We start from the raw sequence: 14,635 nt of genomic DNA on the forward strand, positions 1-14,635 counted from the left end.
CGAGTGGAATGGACAAACCATCAGTATAGAGTAGGCTTCTTTTCAAACCTCTCACGTTGTGGCAGCTATTTCCAAGATCACGTAGGCCTTGAGCCTAAAAGCCCCCGTCTGCTGCATAGCAAGGGGCTTAAGCTCTTTTGCACCTCAGTGCAAATGCACATGGCAGCAACATGTGAATGCTAAAAGGCTAAATTGTGAGGTGCAGTCCACCGACTGGTAGCAGCCTGCTGCACATGTGCTTCGTTACTGAGGCTGGGGGTAGGTGTAGAATGGGCATGGCTGAGGAGACAAGGGCTTAAGTTCTATCCTCACCATGCCAATCTGTTCTTGAGCTACATGCTCCACTCGTAGGCCTGACTCCTGCAACTCATGAGGAGTAACTTGATAGTCTTACAGAAGTGCTCTCTTTAATGACGATCAGGTCTCCTGTGTTCTAACCTGCTCATCACTTTTTACCTTGTAACTGTCTGCACCTGCTCTGGGTCGGTGTCCAGCCCATAGGGCCAGATTTTCAAAGGTATTTAGGTGTCTAAAGATGCAAGTAGGCACCTAGTAAGATTTTCAAAAGCGCCCAGGGACCTAACTCCCAAAAGTATTTTAAATACCTTTAAAAATTTGTCCCTTAGTCTCCCTCCTGACCTTCCTCTAACCTCTGATTGAGTGGGAACCTTACAATATATAGCATAATGGGCCATAATTTCCCTTAATTTGATTACCTCTCCTATCCCATCAATAGTTTATAGCCGGGAATTAAAATAACTCATGGACATACAAGAGTCTCCATGCATTTAATTTGTTTTTGTCTCTTGAAAACCCTGAAGGCTTGCTTATGGTCTTGCATTTTTGGTAACAGGTACCTTTGGCAATGTCATTGGCTGTGGGCAACTGAAGCCAGGAGTGTTAACGATGGGCTCTGCTCTCCATCGCTTTGGTACGTTGCTTGAAAATGGAGAGCTGACCATATTCCCTTTATTCCACACACAATCCTAGACTGCAGAAACTTGGGGTTCGGTGCAGCAATTACAGGTGAAATTCAATTGCCTCTGTTATGCAGGTGGTCAGACTAGATGATCTGACCTTAAAATCTCTGAAAGCAACTGTGAGTGGAGCAGCAGTCAGCGTGCTAATCAAGAGATGGCCATGGAAAAATACAGAAAGAATGATAGGTAGGGAAAAGGTCCCAGTTCTTACTTCTCTAGCCCCAGTGACAGTATAGGCATGGCCTTTCACGAGTCCATTCTTCAACTCCACGTTACCAATGGATTGCTGCGGAGAGAAAGCACAGCCATGAGCTCCCTGAAAGACTTGCAAACATATATTTGTTTGCCCCCCAAACCGCTATTTGGTTAGTTTGGGAAAAGAGAAAAATGGAGCTGATGTCACTTACATCAGCAGCTCAGCTATAGTGTTTAAGTGCCTGGTGTTTGTTCCCCTGGTGGTCCTAAGCAAATCCAACCAAGTTAATGGAGCTACAAAAACACCACACATCTGAAAAGCCCATAAGGATCCAGTGTTGGAGCAATTTCCACAGCAGGTGCAGTTGTGACAACAGCTGGGGTGGGTCATTGGTAGGAATTGACCTAAGCACCAGTCTCAGCACTTGAACTAAAGGGATAATTCAGTTAGTGGGTAGCAGCAGTTGGCAGCTCTCCTTTAGTGAACCAAACACTAGAGGCGGCATGACACATACTTTGCCGGCGCACTGCACAGTCTATATAAAACCATGGAAATCTCTTTGCAACACACCAGCAGACAACATGAGTGCTTTTATGATGGCCCCTATCAACCCAGCAGCATCCCACCAAGCAGCATTATATCTTTCCCTGCATCTCAGAAGTGTGTTTTCAGCCTACAAGGAGCCTGCCTTATTCAAATGTGAACCTGAGATTCTACCAACTGAACTAGCAGCCAATACCAATAGCTGTCAGCAGACAACATACTGGTTGTCTTCTCCAAAGACCTCCTTTTGGTCTTCCTGCCCTAGAAACTGATCATCTCAAATTCTGGTCCTGAAGCCATAAGGCCATTTTCTATGCTGGTCTAAGGCTCCAATGAGGAGCTATAAAAAAAACACAGTTATGGAATCAAGCACTTTTGAGTCAGAAAACTTCCTTTGGGCTTCAGCATCCACTTTCTATCCAAGTAGCTCAGTCCTAGATTTCTGGCATCTTTGCTGATTAGCCCTGTCAAGTAGTCATCCCTTCCACAATGGTTCAGTCCAGGCCAGGATTTAGTGAGAGACTCTTTGGCGATGCTGGGTAGCATAGTCAGTCTGAGAGCTTTTTAAACTTCTGGCCAGCAACCCAAATAAATAAGTTTCAGAGTAGCAGCCGTGTTAGTCTGTATCCGCAAAAAGAACAGGAGTACTTGTGGCACCTTAAAGACTAACAAATTTATTGAAGCATGAGCTTTCGTGAGCTACAGAAATCTGAAGAAGTGAGCTGTAGCTCACGAAAGCTCATGCTTCAATAAATTTGTTAGTCTTTAAGGTGCCACAAGTACTCCAAATAAATAAAAATCCCTTTATATTCAATACAGCTAAGTATTATTTCTTCTCTATCACTAGGGACACTACCGGCCCCCTCAGAGAGTACCTATTGTACAGGGGTAGATATGGATTCCTGGTTTCCTCAAAAAAATAAGTAATATAAATATGGCAAAGGCAAGAAGGCCTGTCCCTCCTGCTTACCCCTCCTGGCGTGGTACATCCCATCAGGCATTGTGATTTGGCAGCTGCTTTTATTATCTCCTGCAGATCAGAAGGAGGTTTCTGTAAAAGGAACTGCACTTGGACTCCACCTGTCAAGTCTACTAACGCGTCGGAAATGTAACCCCAGTGCAAATTCTGATAGGAGCCTCGCAACCTGAAAAAAAAAGGGGTGGGGGAGTAGAAATAGATTTGTTCCTATGATCCACCCAAGTAAGCAATGCATAGAAGAAATTAACTGAATGGATGCACATTAAATACTCTCTGTGGTGCACAAACATATTACGAATGTACTATGTGTCATGAGCTGGGGCTGAAATGCACATGCAGATAGGGTGACCAGACAGCAAGTGTGAAAAAGCGGGACAGGGGGTGGAGTGGGGGGTAATAGGAGCCTATATAAGAAAAAGACCCCAAAATCGGGACTGTCCCTATAAAACCAGGACATCTGGTCACCCTACATGCAAACACAATGGTAACCCCTAGATTGAATCTGGTCCCTTCAGCAGCTTGAGCTAAAGAGGGATCCCTCTAGCTTTCAGAAGGTATGAGGCTGTCTAGACATTGGGATCAGCCAGTGGAGGGAGGCATGATCCAATGTGTGTGCGCGCGCGCATGTGCACATAGACACACATGGTGAGTGTGTAATGCACAAACAAAGAAGGAAATCCCCCACTGCGCAGAGTGCTGCCAGCATGCACCATTTCAATCCCACTTAAGCCCAAAGAAGTGAACTGAGACCACCACCGATTGTGCATCAGCAGGTGAAGAGCCATCTGATAGTAACAATGTTTGAGCACTAGGGATCTCACAACGCCATAATGCAAGCAGGATCTGTGCTTTCTTGTCTTGTGCTTTCATTGCAATTGCAAAAAATCTTGAGTTAGACTGTACTGTAGTTAGAGCATGAATATATACATCATTAAAAAACACCGTGTACAATGAATTTCATAAACTGGAGAATCAGAAAATGAAATCCAGGACTAATTGTATTTTGGAATGATGTCCTTGACCTATATTGATGAAAGGAATTTGCCATATGCTCTGGGGAAAACTTCTCAATAGGAATTGCATAAACATCAACTCTTGCAATTTCAATTGAATAGAGGTTCAGTTTGCTCTGTAATTAAAATCTCACATTGCAAAGTGGTACCTACTTTGGAGTCAGTTTTTCTAAAGTACATTGTGGCAAAATTCTCCACTTCTGTGTCTCCCAGTTATCATTTTACCATTTGCTTATTCCTTGCTGAATTCATTAAACTACCCAGTATGTGCTTAATGCAGTCCCTGTGTTATATAGGTAACACACTGACTTAATTTATGTCATAGCTCCTAGTTGCAGGTCTCAGTGAGTATAACAACTTGCTACTTACTCACAGCTGAAATTTTCTTCTTTAACTCAAGTAAGACAGGACTTCACTTTTGATGCTGAGAATCCAAAGTTCAGTCCCCACTGATGACTGTAGTTTTATTTATTAGTAGTATTAAGGTAGAAGCTAGAGGCCTCAATTGAGACTGAGGGCCCTTTCTGTGCAAACACTCAATGAGAGACAATCTATGCCCTAAAAAACTTCCAGTCTAAATAGACGAAATGTGAGAGGGAAGTGACTTCTCCAAGGCTAAACAGCAGATTAATAGCTGGCCCAGAAATAGAACCTAGGTCTCCTGAGTCCCATACCAATGGTCTATCCACTGGACCATACTGCCTCTTGGAAAGAAAAGCACATAAGAGAACCAGGGAACTTTAGATCTTCAGTTTAAAATCTACAATCTTTAGCCTGTACTGTCTGCCAGAATGTGCAGCCACAGTTCATTACATATCCAGTGCTCAAAATATAGGACCATGGTCCTAAACAACACTCCACAAGGTACTTTGTCCAAAGCAGCTGGCACAACATATAGCCACACAAGCACAAGACTCAGGGATGGCAGGAAAGACAGACTTGGTGGGTACATTTACTTGGCATATGCTTTTTCTAGCAGGGATGGCCAGAATTCATTTCTGCTGCGAGGTTGAACAGACAGGTATCTCCCATTGAGAAAAGGCAGCCGGTCGTCTATCACCACATCCACCCAGTCTCCAAAATGCCAGAACTGGAAAAAGAAAAGGGAAAAAAAAACCTATTGTAAGAATAAATAGTGCTGCCAAATGACAGTCTCCAGAAATAGCCCAAGAGTGAATGTAAACCATGAATGTAAGTAACTTCTTTGCTTTCTCTCAGAAGCTATTTTGTATTGTTGCTGTGTACTGTTAAATAGGTGCTGAATTTCATTTCAGTGGTGGGTCATTTCTGGACACAACATGCTCTGGAATTATATGGGATGAATCGTACATGTAGGTGAGTCAGTATTACCATGACTGGACTAAGGCAGGTGTTTCAAAAAGGGCAGAAAACTAAGTGTCCAAACAACGTGGTACGCCTTGCTACTCAGCCCTACATGGAGCTTCTCTTGGGTACATCTCGGATTCAGAGATGCTCTTCACCAAGAGATAGTCTTTGGATAGTCCTTTCCCTCTTTCCTGTGTCTGAAACCTCTCTAGAGCTAGATCTTCCTAAACTTTGGCATGGATTGCACTGGGCAGGCAGAGCACAGTTGGGGCTATTATCCATCAGCTTGACAAATGAAAAGGAGGCAATTGGCCACTTCAACAGCTGGACAGAACAGGTGTTCTTCTGACTGATCCAGCTGGAGAGTGATCAGCAGGGGGTGAACTAATGGAATTGTTGCTAGAGTCATTAGCAAACTAATGTAGTGCAGCAGGACTTTGACATCACAACTGGCCGAATCTATACCTGTTGTAATGCTAAGGACTTCCGTGCCGTTATGCCAGGGATAAATTTGTCCCAGCATTGCTATATTTCCATGGCTGTGTGAGCAAAAGTTACAGGAATGCATTGTTCTGTTTGAACAGTATTGCTATTTGCAGTGGGAACCCTCAGTGGCAAACAAGCTTGAGGTTCTGAATGGAAAGCAGGTTTGATAATTCTCCCTAGCCTTTCTCAATCTAAATCTTCCATTTAGTTTAGGTTGAAGACAGATGAGGAGCAGTGTTTTAGATTTTGCAAAAGTAAAACCAGGATTGGCTTGAATGCAGGTTCTATTTTTTCTGAACCACCCAGGTTTGAGAAGAGTCCAGCTGGACAAAAGGCCCTGGGTTCAGCCCATCTTTAACTTAGGCACATCTGCACAGGAGAAAGACACAGATGTGAGAGAGCTTGGAAGATCTGAAGCACTGTCCTTCCAAAAGGAGGATCCCTTTTCTGCCACAGCCAAGAGCATTGGCTCAACAGGGAAAGCTCATTGCAAGAGCCAAGCTGCAGGCAGCGGGCCTGTAGGTACAAAGGATTTGGGTTTGAGAATCAGTCACACCTTCATGCCACACCGCATGTGCAAACATAGCAGGCAAACTCTTTCCAGGGTACAAACAAGAAGGTGTCTGAGGGATTACTGCAATTTGAATCCAGATAGACAAAAGTAAAGTTCAGAATGTAATATGACTCTTCCTGCTGTTTGGGGATTAACAGAGTCTAAGAGGGCATCCGAGTATTGAATTACATTTTCCTTTTGCTACTTTTCTCTTGGATAAAGGGTGCTGCAGATGTTCTGATTGTCATACCCTTTCAGGCTGTGACCTTGTCATGTCTCACAAGCTTAGAAGATCTGGCCTGGCTAGCACTTGGGTGGGAGTCCTCCAGGCAAACCCCAGGATGCTGATAGAAGAGATGTTCAGCACTCAATAAGGGGCATTTTGCTCTCTGAATCCACCCAGGAACCAGTGACGATGGCCTAACCTCTGGCCTTTGGCCTGAAACTCAGGCTTTGTGGGATTTTGGAGAGTTTGGAGGCAGCCCTGAGAAGTTTAGGTGCTGTGGCTGTGAAAGTGACCATGAACTGAATAGAAAAGGGTCCTGTTGAGGCAGACTGCACCCACTATTGTGCCAATTCATGTAAACTGAAAATAGATTTTGCTGGTTAAAAAAAAAAAGTCATCCTTTTTATGTCCTTTCTTTATTTGTCTGGAGAGGTGGCAAACTTCAAGGATCGGGAGTCAGGGGCAGTCAAGAAGAAAATCTCATGCCATTGAACTCTCCGCTGTAGGCAGGGTTGTGACCCACTACGGTGTTAGGTACTTCTTGGATGAACTCTGAAACTGAAGTTCTGACCATTTGTCATCATTCAAGCTCCCATCAACCTTTTCACAAGTACAAGGACATTAATCCTGGTGCCGTGGCTAGTTTCCATCTCAGGCAGTTCCACTCTACCTTAATTCTTCCAGAGGTTTCAACTGGATAAGAAATACTTTTTCATTTCTTAGCCTGAGCTTCTGCACAGGGCTGCAGTATATCGTTCTATTGGCTGCCATGTTCCACTTGAGGGCTAGCTGTGCTTCTGTGATGAGTAACGAGATTCCTGTACACACAAAGGGCTCATTTCATCCTTGATGTAACTCCATTAACTTCAGTGTAATTACACTAGGGATAAAATTTGATCCCAAGAATCTAATCCTTGTGAGATGCTAAGCCCCCTTAACTCCCATTGACTACACTGGGAGTTGAGGCAGGTTCAGCATTTTGTAGGAGGCCTTCAGCAGCTCTTAGGACTGTAGAGTGCTTTAAGATCCTGAAGGATGAAAGACACTATAGGAAGATAAGTCATGTTTATATCTACTAATGAAAGTGGTGCCTTGTTTGTGATGTTACTTGGAACTGAATGTTGAGACATACAACGTGGACAGCACTAAAATATCTTTGGTGGGATGATTTAAGGGTCTTGGCTGCTTGCTGGAGGAAAAGGAGAAGGACGTGTATTGATCTGAAGGTGAGAAGACAGGGAAAACGTACTTTCAAATATTGGAATGTATTCGTACTGCTTGCGAGTTAAGGTTTGCTCCTAAATATTCTTTTTGAGAAATCTCATGAAAGAAATTCTAGTTTGCCTCATTTTAATGTATGGTCAGCTGGTTTATCTTGTATAATGCCCCTCTGCATATTGGAGATGAGTCAGGATTGAAACATCTGGTATTACTAGGAGCAATGGAACATAAGGACTAGCAAGAACATTCTAGTACAAAGATCTGTTACACTATGGAATAGTCTTTCAAGAAAAAATGGTGTAAGTGCCTTTGCTAGCATCATCATCTTTAAACTGGACAAAGTAAAAGAGAATGCACTTGAGAACAATTTTGCATTGGGTAAGGGGAAAGGACAAGATGATCTAATGGTTCATTTCCATCTTTAGTTTTTGGGACTTTGTGATACTCCAATGTAAAGTCTCCCTCTTATGACAACTCCTCTAAGAACAGATCATATGATACTTGCCCTTCACCCAATCCAATCTCTCAGAGTTGAATAAGTGGTGCACGCAAAATAGTAACATAGCTATCTGGGGGATACTGAGTATTTCAAGATTAGTAAATTTCAGTTTCTTCCAAAAGAGATTTTTCCCTGAGAATCAGACCCATTTTTAAAATACCAAAACCAGTAGTCTGAGCAGTGTTAAAGGGCTGGCGATTCCTGCCTAGCTGATGGAATCTGGCAGGTGAAGCTGCAGAACACAGAAATAAAAAGATCAAATAGACCGCAAATCCAGATTTACTATCAGTCATAACTGCCAGATTTGAAACAGAGGCAGGACTTCTGTCTAAAATACACATTTGCACTAATTAATAAGAAGAACAGCATTCACTAGAAATGGGCTCAAACCATAACATTCAGAACTGGGTTCAAATAATCTGACATTCGTGGGCGTCTAGATCAAGAGGGTTGGTTCAGCCCATTAGAAAATCAGGGACCATTTCCAAAATCCTGTTCAGGGGATCAGCTTTTGAACTTCTCCAGAATTCAGGGGTGCTTGGATCTGGGATTGTAGTTCAAAACCATCTGAACACTCCACCCAAACGAGGTGGAGCAAAATCACTACAGCACGTAGTACATACCCGGAAATGAAAAATCCCGGCATAATTCTCTTTGAATCCTTGGTCCTTTGGTAGAACATTTTCCAGAAATTGCCTCTGTAACGTCAAAGATCCCAGGGCAGCCAGAACCCAGCAATCACCTTCAGGGAGACAAGTAACAAACCAGATGCACGTATTGCCTCATGATCTCCCTCTGCCTTGCCAGGGTCTATATCTTTCTAACGCGTTTCTTTGGGAAACAGGGTTACTGCAGAAGGACTGAGAGAACCAGTTTGGATAAAATAAAAACATAGGCAGACTGTCCAAGACTCAGAGACACTCGGCCTCAGGGAGCATGCTGCCATCCATCCACCCATGCATGTATGTTTCTATACTGCACCCATCTCTATGGGCATCACACAGCAGCTCCTTCCCTTTGTGGGTATCCTAGTTCTACAGGATAGGAAGTGGTGCAGGCAACTGCCAGACCCTGGGCTAGGATGAGCCATTTAATGACAGTGCTATTTCTTCAAGGGGAAGACTCTTGTTACTGTCGAAAGGAAACATGATCGGGGGGGGGGGCTGGGAAGGGATGCAGCTACAGCAGGACAGAGACAGGTCCCTCGTGCATGGATCAGAAAAGTTGGTCAGTAGTGACAATAAAAGAGAAGAGCGTGGAAAAGAAAAGCCAAGAGTCACCAGACAAGGACTTCAGGGTCACGACACCAAATCCAATTCTGATAAAAGAGGGCACACAATGGGAGTTGTACCCACTTTACATGAGGGTTGAATTTGGCCATGGAACTTCATTTTCTGTCTGGTCCGGGTCTACCCTTCTGCACCCATAATTCTGCAGACATAAAGGATGATGGGAGTCAGTGAGACATGGAAGTGCCTTGGCCCAAAGGCACTGTAAAAGACAATGGCATTTAATATCTGGGATGGATTCTCTGTGGATTTGTGAGTGTGTGCACTAAACCAAACCAAGCTCTCAGACAGAAGCAAAGGAAAGGACTCCGGTCTACTGCTCAGGCTGGCTATCCTGTGAAACAGAACTTTGATCTTACCTATTTCTCCTTGAACAATATCAAATCTGCTAACACCGTCCACAATTAAATGGGGATTTCTCTCAATCATCTGAAAAAGAGGGAAAGCAAAGACCAGTGTGAGTATCCAACACTTACCCGCAGTGCATCCTTCACAGCTACACAGCCTCTCTTACGTCACTTTCAACTGAGACCCAATGAGGTCATTATGTGCTACCTCACCGTAGTGGGATTTGAAATTCATGACTGTTTAAAAGCAGCGATGGGAGAACTGCAAAAGCCTTGGAGATTTGCTACACACAGGCATCCAAAAGTTCAGATGCTTCTCAGAGGTATAGTCCAGATGAATGATGTAGTGCTAGTATAGTGCTTTGCAAACAGAAAGCACTATATAAGCGTGATGTTGCAGTCTATATGGTTTTATAAAAATATGCTAATGAGTGAATATAACGTAACTGGAATATGCTTCATGCAAAAGGTCTCTTGTAAGGTATCATTACAAAGCTTATAATCTACTGAGTGTGATCATCCTATTTTTATAAATGTACCACTCTTGTATCTGAAACTAGAAATATGAAATATAACTCTGAGGGCCTATGGTAATTATGCAAAGTGTGGGCCATTAATGGTGATTTTGAAACTTGATGACTCCCATTAACCAGGACAACTGTGTGCAGATGGCTGTTTTACCTGTAAGTCTTCCTGTATACCTGTGTGCTGGCAAGTGGGCAATGAAGTCTTGCAGTGACATGTGATCATGTCGCCTGAACTGGAATCCATCTTTAACCTAGTGTCTTTCCATTGAGAGAGAGGGACAAAGGATTCCCGCCTTATGCAAAAGATATATAAAGGGGTGGAACTGATCAAAGGGAGAGAAGCCATCATGAAGAATCCCCTCGCTACCACCGGAGCTGGAACAAGAGCTGTACCAGGGGAAAGGATTGTGCCCAGGCCTGGAACGTGTCCAGTCTGAGGAAAAAACTTAATGAAGCATCTCTGAGGGTGAGATTATCTGTATTCAGTTTGATTAGACATAGATTTGTGCATTTTATTTTGCTTGGTGACTTACTTTGTTCTGTCTGTTACTACTTGGAACCACTTAAATCCTACTTTATGTATTTAATAAAATACCTTTTTACTTATTAAATAAATCAAAGTATGTATTAATACCTGGGGGAGCAAGCAGCTGTGCTGGATGTGTCTTTCTATCAGTGTTATAGAGGGTGAACAATTTATGAGTTTACCCTGTATAAGAGTTGGGCATCTGAGGGCTTGGCTACACTTATAAATTTGCAGCGCTGCAGCAGGGTGTGAAAACACACCCTCTCCAGCGCTGCAAATTGCGGCGCTGCAAAGCGCCAGTGTGGTCAAAGCCCCAGCGCTGGGAGCGCGGCTCCCATCGCTGTCCGTTATTCCCCACAGGGAGGTGGAGTACGGACAGCGCTGGGAGAGCTTTCTCCCAGCGCTGGTGCTTTGACTACACTTAGCGCTTCAAAGCGCTGCCGCGGCAGCGCTACCGCGGCAGCGCTTTGAAGTGCTAAGTGTAGCCACAGCCTGAGTGTTAAAGGCAGGAACACTTCTGTTAGCTGCTTTCAGGTAAACCTGCAGCTTTGGGGCAAGTAATTCAGATCTTGAGTCTGTGTTGGAGTAGATGGGAGTGTCTGGCTCAGCAAGACAGGGTGCTGGAGTCCTGAGCTGGCAGGGAAAGCAGGAGCAGAGGTAGTCTTGGCACATCAGGTGGCAGCCCCCAAGGGGGGTTCTGTGATCCAACCCATCACAACAAGCGCTAAGTATTGTTATTTTTATTGTCATCCTCTAAGCCTCCTGGACAGAAATCAGCTCTCTGAAACCACTGTGCCACCTGGAGAGTGAGAAAAGGACCTTGGAGCTCTCCCCATGCTGCCAGCCACATGCAGACAGAAATGAGAGACTCAGGCTTTCCTTTCCTAAACCATGCTGCCTCTCACAAGGGGAGAAAGAATTATGGTCTCCCTGGCCTGACATCCACAGCCATTCTGCCTTCCACTGGAAGAGGGGGAGACTTTCTATTTACATCACGATTTGAGGACTCCAGTAACTCAGGCAGTGGTTAGGGGTTTATTGGAGTGGGTGGGTGAGGCTAGGTGGCCGGCAATGTGCAGGAGGTCAGACTAGATGCTCATGATGGCCCCTTCTGGCCTTAGAGTCTGTGAGGTTCTTTAACGCCTTCATCAGCATGACATCTGGGCATTGAGCAGCTCCAACAAACCATGCTGTTTCCTTGAGTTGGGGAGTGGGGGCCCGTCCTTTGGCGGAGAACTTTACGCCTTCCAATCTAGTAATCAGAAGGTAGGGGGACTTGGGATCTGTCCAAGGGAAAAGGGAGTTGGGCCTGGATGTGTCTTTCTGCAGAGAGGGCCTCAGAAAGCTCAGATCATTGGCTAGGCATCCCGATTTGTGTGTGCTTTTCCAGACTAAACCTCTGAGCATTTTGTGATTCACACATTCCTAATTTAGATCTGGCTGGGCTGCTTTGCATCATTTCTGTTAATGGAGCTGCGGACGCAGGGCTTATTTTCTGTGGACCAAATTCCAAAATCCTTACTGTTGATTTTTTACTCAAGGCTCACTCAAGCAGAAGCTTCCCTGAATTCAGTAAGAGTTCTGCCTGGATGACTGAAGAGCAAAAGCCTCTGAATTCAACCCTGCATGCCTACGTTTTTTTTAAAGTGTTGTATAATTCCAAATCAAAACTTGGTGCAAGACAAGGGAGCATGGAATCATCACCGCTTTTCATCATGTTTTTAAACTAGACATTAAGAATGTTAGACGAATTGCAGGGCGCGACACTGGATAAGCTAGAGTTAAGATTTTTAGCTTATGCGGATAACGTACAACTGTCAGCCACATTTGAATTAATGAGGATACTCTTTGCTACTTTGGAAGATTGAAATGCAATCAACTTGGACTGAGAGTAAATGCTAAGAAGACGAAGTGGTTACAAGTTGGAAAAGAGACAATCTGTAAAGTGTTGAAATGAAGCAATGGTGAAGTTCTAGAGCAAGTAAAATCTTATGTGTACCTAGGAAGCTCAATCAGTGGGGACAGTCCATCAAGGATGAGGTTACGAGGAGATGTCCCTTACCTATAGGGGCTGCACAGAAACTGACAACATTATGAACTGATAAAAGCGTTCTATTTGGTACCAAAGTGAAAATTTATCAAACCCAGTGTATTAACAGTATTATTCTATGATTTGGAACCAGCTGCATTAAATGAAAGAGACATCAGACAGCTGGAGGCTGTAGAGATGAGAGGGCATTTTTGAATGACCAAAGGTATAAAAAGGAATGATTTTAAGACAAAGTTATAAGGTGAGTTGGATGTGAAATCAGCAGGGCCGGTGCAACCATTTAGGCGACCTAGGCGGTTGCCTAGGGCGCTAGGATTTGGGAGGCAGCATTTTCTTCGGCAGCGACCACGGGGGTCAGATCTTCAGCCGCCCTGGTCGCCACCGGCATTTAGGTGGAGGGAGCTGGGGCAGGGAAGCGCGTTGAGGGCTGCCTGCAGCAAGTAGGGGGGGGGGGCGGCACGCAGGGGAACTCCCCGCCACAGCTCACCCCTGCCCCGCCTCCTCCCCGAGCACGCCATGGCTGCTTCACTTCTCCCGCCTCCCAGGCTTGCGGCACCTAAGCTGCCATGGGGGGGGGGGCGCCTCAGGGCGGGTGGGGGGAGCTACCATGGTGGGGGTGTCTCAGGGCAGAGGCTCAGGGACAGGGGAGGGCGCAAGCTGGAAGTTTTGCCTAGGGCGCGAAACATCCTTGCACCGGCCTTGGAAATCAGGGTACAGAATTAGCTACAATCGAAAAGATGATGATAGTGGGGCCCTGCAGAAGACAAACAGATGGCAGGACGCCAAGGGAAATAATGCAAACACAACTGAAGTCAGTCCGACCATGAGACTGACCATTGATTAGACGGCGGGATATCGTATGCAGGGACGTGACCAGGCTGGGTTTACTGGAGGGACAAAACATGGACAGGAATGAACAGCAATGCTGTACCACTCCCTAGGTCTGTAAAAATGCTTTGGGATTAAAGAGATAATTCCATGGGATTTTAGTATTTATGGTAGGAAAATGCTCATTTAAATATCTCTCTGGGTCTTCTGTATGAGTGACCCTTATAATATCTGCCAGCTGAGTCAAATATTTTACACCTCTTGTGTCTTGTTGTTTGCTTAGGCATGTTCATTTGCTTCTTCGTTTACAATTAAACACCATTTCAAACCAGACGTCTGGTTTGAAATGGTGTTTAATCCTAAATGCAGAGGCAAATGAACATGCCTAAGCAAACAACAAGACACAAGAGGTGTAAAATATTTGACAGCTGAGATTTAAAAAAATAATGTAGCAGCTCTTCTTTAAGCTGGGGCGGGCGCGCCTTCCCATCCACTTGATTTGACAACCTTCTGCACAAACATGAGACTAGCAGCTGACATGACTCATGTGGCTGGGTGAGTTGAACTCCAGTGAGACGTGTCAGCTTCCTGAAACGTTTTCATGGTGACTGAAAGCACCCAGTAGCCCATCCAAAGTTCCCCTTCGGGCAGATGGTACAAAGCAGCTCTTCCCAAGCAATGGTGCATGGCACCAGTACTGGTGCTTCAAGCTCTTGTGAATAATCCCCCAGGCTCCCCTAATAGTGAGACTCGCTGCAGGCTCGTGGAACACTGCGGGTGCCCTCCTTCCATTCAAGAGCATATGCATGACTGGGCATCACAAGACCTGGGCTCTATTCCCAGCTCTGCTATTAGCCTGCGTGTGACCTTGGGCAAATCTCATTTCTTTCTCTCTCCATCTCCCCTCCCACTCTTTGTCTATCTGCACTGTAAACTGTTCATGGAAGGGACTGTCTCTCTGAGTACGTGTTTGCCTAGGGCCTAGCACAATGGGACCCCAAAGCGCTACTGGGAGACCAAGAACCGTACTTAAAAATAACGATAAG

The 14,635-nt window shown here is 44.8% G+C and overlaps 1 protein-coding gene across 1 annotated transcript in view; it reads right to left on the bottom strand.

Moving 5' to 3' along the window:
* The window catches only part of CAPN13 (calpain 13), a 61,392-nt gene that overhangs the window by 30,918 nt on the left and 15,839 nt on the right, over positions 1-14,635 (bottom strand). The window contains exons 3-7 of the mRNA XM_045010330.1: positions 9,671-9,740; positions 8,646-8,764; positions 4,668-4,801; positions 2,690-2,864; positions 1,192-1,266 (exon numbers count right to left, since the gene is read on the bottom strand). Of these exons, the coding sequence (XP_044866265.1) occupies positions 1,192-1,266; positions 2,690-2,864; positions 4,668-4,801; positions 8,646-8,764; positions 9,671-9,740 (573 nt within the window). The remainder of the gene's footprint in view (positions 1-1,191; positions 1,267-2,689; positions 2,865-4,667; positions 4,802-8,645; positions 8,765-9,670; positions 9,741-14,635) is intronic.

Source organism: Mauremys mutica, chromosome 3 (genome assembly GCF_020497125.1).
Source record: "Mauremys mutica isolate MM-2020 ecotype Southern chromosome 3, ASM2049712v1, whole genome shotgun sequence".
NCBI lineage: Eukaryota > Metazoa > Chordata > Testudines > Geoemydidae > Mauremys > Mauremys mutica.